Source organism: Onychostoma macrolepis, chromosome 07 (assembly GCF_012432095.1).
Source record: "Onychostoma macrolepis isolate SWU-2019 chromosome 07, ASM1243209v1, whole genome shotgun sequence".
Lineage (NCBI taxonomy): Eukaryota > Metazoa > Chordata > Actinopteri > Cypriniformes > Cyprinidae > Onychostoma > Onychostoma macrolepis.
In genome coordinates this window covers 12,252,210-12,259,032 of record NC_081161.1, presented here as the reverse complement: position 1 = coordinate 12,259,032, position 6,823 = coordinate 12,252,210, and the positions used below count along the sequence as shown (strand labels likewise).

The following is a 6,823-nucleotide window of genomic DNA, read 5'->3' as shown; positions in this document are numbered from 1 at the left end:
TGTATACAATGTATTGAACACGCCTAGAGAAAACTGTATAAAAGATGTTTTAGATAGAGATTCTGGAGAATTCACTGAAGTGTCTTCTCTGCTTCAAATAAAGCCTATCTTCTGGCATCAAAACCCCAAGACTTCAAGAGTGATTCTTCAGAGAAGAAGCAGAGACCACCACAGTAGTTGGTTTGTTGCCTGATTTCTGCATGTAATGTGTTCAGGTCCTGGCCATACAATAGTGAGTGCAGAGTAAGCAGTAGCCCAGCTGCTCTCTGCTCCATTGTTGTGGATGGAATATGCCAGTGCTTTGGCACAATGCAGCCCCACCCCACCAGTTTAGGGACTGGAGGACAACAACAACTCCTTTTTCCCCCTTTCTTTTCTTTCCTTTTCCCCCCACATCCCTTCCACAGCATGGGCTCAGGGAGCAGGATTAAGTTTGCTGTTTGTGAGGTGCTGCAGTTTGCCAGTTTTTGTGTCCCGCTTTTTATCATAATGCAACGTTTTGCCCTTATTGTGGCTAGAGTAAAAAGTCAATTGCAACCAACTGGTGGAAATTCTACAACAGCGTATTGGCTAATTGTGGCTTCATCTGTGGCTTATGTAACATCAGTGGCAATGCTGATTTGGTTACCTATGAAATATATGGTGTTCATGAAGAAGGCAGCACTGGTTGCTCGGAAGAAATGGTGAGAGAAATCTTCTGAATTTCATTAAAAATACAAATAGCTGCACAGAAAACCGCAGAAAAGCTGAAAAAATAATTAGCTTACCTTTGTCTCTTTTGGATATTTTACCATGGTAAAATCACATTTTAGAGACTTGGTAGCAAATTATTACCACATGATATTGTGATCTTATTTAACGTATACTGTGGTATTATTTGAAGAATCTTGAAGAACCATATGAATATGAGAGGGATGTGTATTGGCTGGTACTTTATTTTGCTCATAAATGTTCTGAGGTTAATTGTTCTTTGATCAAATCTCATTATGATAGAATGACATAACTGTTTTTCACCTTTCAGGAGACCTGTTGCTTTGGCCTTTGTGCTGCTCTCAACACTGCCCTGTTTTGCCTTCCTTATAGCCAGCTCTGAGGTAAATACATAGTTATCTATTCCCAGAAAACAGACTGAAGGAGATTGAAATATTTTGTAACAATATACATTGCCGTTCAAAAGTTTGGTTTCATAAATGTTTCATACTCTTATTCATGTGTTAAATATATCAATATGTTTATATGTTGATATGTTAAATTGAAAATAAATACATTAGAAAATAAATTTTAAAAAAAGTTGAATATATGCTACTTTTTTCCCCATCAAATAATCCTGAAAAAAAATATCACAGGTTCCCAAAAATAATAAGCAGTGCAACTGTTTACAACATTGATAATAAATAAGCATATTAGAATGATTTCTGAAGGATCATGTGATACTGAAGAGTGTAGTAATGGCTGATGAATATTCAGCTTTGCTACCACAGGAACACATTAAATTTTAAAGTATGTTAAGATAGAAAAGCATTATTTTGTAATATTATTTCACAACGTTACTATTTTACTGTATTATTGGTAAAATAAATGCATGCATATATATATATATATATATATATATATATATGCATTTATTTTTACCAATAATACAGTAAAAATAGTAACGTTGTGAAATAATATTACAAAATAATGCTTTTATATATACACACAGTATCTCACAAAAGTGAGTACACCCCTCACATTTCAGCAACAATTTTAGTATATCTTCTCAAGGGACAATACTATGCAAATGAAACTTGGATATATTTTAGAGTAGTCAATGTGCAGCTTGTATAGCAGTGCAAATTTACTGTCTTCTAAATATAACTCAGCATATAGCCATTATTGTCTAAATAACTGGCAACAAAAATTAGTACACCCTAAGTGAACATGTTAAAACTGTGTCCAAAGTGTCAAAATTTTGTAGGGGCATCATTGTTATCTACCACTGCCTTAATCCTGCTGGGTATGGAATTCACCAGACCTGCACAGGTTGTTGCTGGCATCCTCTTCCACTTCTCTGTAATGACATCACGGAGCTAGGTTTCAGGTCTGGAGACATACTTGGCCACTCCATCACCTTCACCTTCAGCTTCATCAGCAAGGCAGTTGTCATCTTGGCGGTGTGTTTGGGGTTGTTATCATGTTGGAAAACTGCCGTTCTGCCCAGTTTCTGAAGGGAGGGCATCATATTCTGCTTCAGAATGTCACAATACATGTCGGGATCCATGTTTCCCTCAATGAACCCCAGCTCCCCAGTACCAGCAGCACTCATGAAGCTTCAGACCATGAAGCTACCACCACCATGCTTGACTGTAGGCAATACACAATTTTCTTGGTACTCCTCACCAGGGCATCGCCACACATGCTGGACACCATCTGAGCCTCATCAGATCAGCCTAATCTATCTTAGTCTCATTAGACCACAGGACACATGGTTCCAGTAATTAATGCTCTTGGATAGTTTGTCTTCAGCAAACTGTTTGCAGGCTTTTTGTAAGCCAGCTTCAGAAGAGGCTTCCTTCTGGGATGACGGCAATGCAAGCCGACTTGTTGCAGTGTGCGGCGTATGGTCTGAGCACTGACAAGTTGACCTTCCACTTCTGCAACCTCTAAAGCAATGCTGGCAGTACTCATGCATCTGTTTTTCGAAGCCAGCTTCTGCACCTGAAGCACAGCACAAGGATCTAACATCTTTGATCAACCCTTGCAAGGCCTGTTCCGAGTGGAACCAGTCTTGGAAAACCTCTGTATGACACTAGCCACTGTACTGTAACTCAGTTTTAGGTTGTTACTGATCTTTTTATAGCCTAGGCCATCTTTGTGGAGAGCAACAATTCTAATTCTCAAATCCTCAGAGAGTTCTTTGCCATGAGGTGCCATGTTGAACATCCAGTGCTCAGTATGAGAGAATTGTACTCAAATCACCAAATTTTAACTGCTGTAATATAAGATACACAAATTTGTATAGTCCTGTCAAGCAGACAAAAACATGAACATGATGAATAGGACATGAGGATTTGCATGGTTAAACGACATACAGGTGCATCTCAAATTATAATGTCGCGAAAAAGTTCCTTTTTTCTTGTAAGTTATTTCAAAAAGTGAAACTTTCATGTATTTTAGATTCATTGCATGTAAAGTAAAACACTTCAAAAGTTTTTTTGTTTTAATTTTGATGATTAGAGCTTACAGCTCATGAAAGTCAAAAATCAGTATCTCAAAATATTAGAATATTTACATTTGAGTTTCTATTAATGACCTTCCCTACAGTATAAATTCCGGGTATCTCTTGTTCTTTGAAACCAAAATAATGGAGAAGACTGCTGACTTGGCAATGATCCAGAAGACGAACATTGACTCCCTCCACAAAGAGAGTAAGTCACATAGGGTCATTACTGAAAGGTGTGGCTGTTCACAGAGTGCTGTATCAAAGCATATTAAATGCAAAGTTGCCTGGAAGGAAGAATTTGGGTAGGAAAAGTTTCACAAGCAACAGGGATGACCGCAAGCTTGAGAATACTGTCAAGCAAAGCTGATTCAAACACTTGTGAGAGCTTCACAAGGAGTGAACTGTAGCTGGAGTCAGTGCATCAAGAGTCACCACGCTCAGACGTCTTCTGGAAAAGGGATACCAAGCCACTTCTGAACCAGAGACATCAGAAGCGTCTTACCTGGGCTGTGGAGAAAAAGAACTGGACTGTTGCTCAGTGCTACAAAGTCCTCTTTTCAGATGAAAGTAAATTTTGCATTTCATTTGGAAATCAAGGTCCCAGAGTCTGGAGGAAGAGTGGAGAGGCACCGAATCCATGTTGCTTGAAGTCCAGTGTGAAGTTTCCACAGTCAGTGATGATTTGGGCTGCCATGTCATCTGCTGGTGTCGGTCCACTGTGTTTTCTGAAGTCCACAGTCAACGCAGCCATCTACCAGGACATTTTAGAGCACTTCATGCTTCCATCTGCTGACAAGCTTTATGGAGATGATGATTTCATTTTCCAGCAGAACTTGGCACCTGCCCACACTGCCAAAGGTACCAAAAGCTGATTCAATGACCATGGTGTTACTGTGCTTGATTGGCCAGCAAACTCGCCTGACCTGAGCCCCACAGAGAATCTATGGGGTATGGTCAAAAGGAAGATGAGAGGCACCAGACCCAACAATGCAGATGAGCTGAAGGCTGCTATCAAAGAAACCTGGGCTTCCATACCACCTCAGCAGTGCCACAAACTGATCACCTCCATGCCATGCCGAACTGAGGCAGTAATTAAAGCAAAAGGAACCCCTACTAAGTATTGAGCACATATACAGTAAATGAACATACTTTCCAGAAGGCCAACAATTCACTAAAATGTTTTTTATTTTTTTATTGGTCTTATGAAGTATTCTAATTTGTTGAGATAGTGAATTGGTGGGTTTTTGTTAAATGTGAGCCAAAATCATCACAATTCAGTCTGTGTGCATTTAATTTATTTAATACACAAGTTTCACAATTTGAGTTGAATTACCGAAATAAATGAACTTTTCCACCATATTATAATTTATTGAGATGCACCTGTATAGCTGTTATCACTTAGGATGTACTCACTTTTGTTGCCAGCTTTTTTGACAATAATGGCTGTATGTTGAGTTATTTTCAGAGAACAGTAAATATTTACTGCTATACAAGTTGCACATTGACTACTCTAAAATATATCTAAGTTTCATTTCTATAGAATTGTCCCTTGAGAAGATATACTAAAATGGTTGCCGAAATGTGAGGGGGTGTACTCGCTTTTGTGAGATACTGTATATATATATATATATACAGTGAGGAAAATAAGTATTTGAACACCCTGCTATTTTGCAAGTTGTCCCACTTAGAAATCACGGAGGGGTCTGAAATTGTCATCGTAGGTGCATGTCCACTGTGAGAGACATAATCTAAAAAAAAAAATCCAGAAATCACAATGTATGACTTTTTAACTATTTATTTGTATGATACAGCTGCAAATAAGTATTTGAACACCTGAGAAAATCTATGTTAATATTTGGTACAGTAGCCTTTGTTTGCAATTACAGAGGTCAAACGTTTCCTGTAGTTTTTCACCAGGTTTGCACACACTGCAGGAGGGATTTTGGCCCACTCCTCCACACAGATCTTCTCTAGATCAGTCAGGTTTCTGGCCTGTCGCTGAGAAACACGGAGTTTGAGCTCCCTCCAAAGATTCTCTATTGGGTTTAGGTCTGGAGACTGGCTAGGCCACGCCAGAACCTTGATATGCTTCTTACAGAGCCACTCCTTGGTTATCCTGGCTGTGTGCTTCGGGTCATTGTCATGTTGGAAGACCCAGCCTCGACCCATCTTCAATGCTCTAACTGAGGGAAGGAGGTTGTTCCCCAAAATCTTGCAATACATGGCCCCGGTCATCCTCTCCTTAATACAGTGCAGTCGCCCTGTCCCATGTGCAGAAACACACCCCCAAAGCATGATGCTACCACCCCCATGCTTCACATTAGGGATGGTGTTCTTGGGATGGTACTCATCATTCTTCTTCCTCCAAACACGTTTAGTGGAATTATGACCAAAAAGTTATATTTTGGTCTCATCTGACCACATGACTTTCTCCCATGACTCCTCTGGATCATCCAAATGGTCATTGGCAAACTTAAGTCAGGCCTGGTTTAAGCAGGGGAACCTTCCGTGCCATGCATGATTTCAAACCATGACGTCTTAGTGTATTACCAACAGTAACCTTGGAAACGGTGGTCCCAGCTCTTTTCAGGTCATTGACCAGCTCCTCCCGTGTAGTTCTGGGCTGATTTCTCACCTTTCTTAGGATCATTGAGACCCCACGAGGTGAGATCTTGCATGGAGCCCCAGTCCGAGGGAGATTGACAGTCATGTTTAGCTTCTTCCATTTTCTAATGATTGCTCCAACAGTGGACCTTTTTTCACCAAGCTGCTTGGCAATTTCCCCGTAGCCCTTTCCAGCCTTGTGGAGGTGTACAATTTTGTCTCTAGTGTCTTTGGACAGCTCTTTGGTCTTGGCCATGTTAGTAGTTGGATTCTTACTGATTGTATGGGGTGGACAGGTGTCTTTATGCAGCTAACGACCTCAAACAGGTGCATCTAATTTAGGATAATAAATGGAGTGGAGGTGGACATTTTAAAGGCAGACTAACAGGTCTTTGAGGGTCAGAATTCTAGCTGATAGACAGGTGTTCAAATACTTATTTGCAGCTGTATCATACAAATAAATAGTTAAAAAATCATACATTGTGATTTCTGGATTTTTTTTTTAGATTATGTCTCTCACAGTGGACATGCACCTACGATGACAATTTCAGACCCATCCATGATTTCTAAGTGGGAGAACTTGCAAAATAGCAGGGTGTTCAAATACTTATTTTCCTCACTGTATATATACAGAGGTGGGTAGAGTACCCGAAAACTGTACTCAAGTAAAAGTAAAAGTACTTGAAGAAATATTTACTCAAGTAAAAGTAAAAGTAATAGTCTGAATAGTTACTTGAGTAAGAGTAAAAAAGTATCGGATAAAAAAACTACTCAAGTAGTTAGTTACTAGTTACTTTGGATATACTGAATATAGTCTATTTTTATTTAGATATATAGATATTTAGATACATTGTTTTATATACACACACACTGCTGTTCAAAATACTTTTAAAAAATTTTTTTATTTAATGTAATTTATTTCAGTGATGCAAATCAAAATTTTTATCAGCCTGATTTATTATCAATGCTGTTTTGTTTTTTTAATAGCTTTCTATTCATAAAAGAATCCTGAACAAA

At 39.0% G+C, this 6,823-nt stretch overlaps 1 protein-coding gene across 1 annotated transcript in view; it reads left to right on the top strand.

Annotated features, from left to right (window-relative positions):
- The first annotated feature begins 408 nt into the window (after window positions 1–408).
- The window catches only part of LOC131544575 (transmembrane protein 236), a 181,654-nt gene continuing 175,239 nt past the window's right edge, over window positions 409–6,823 (top strand). The window contains exons 1-2 of the mRNA XM_058782901.1: window positions 409–683; window positions 1,022–1,094. Of these exons, the coding sequence (XP_058638884.1) occupies window positions 409–683; window positions 1,022–1,094 (348 nt within the window). The remainder of the gene's footprint in view (window positions 684–1,021; window positions 1,095–6,823) is intronic.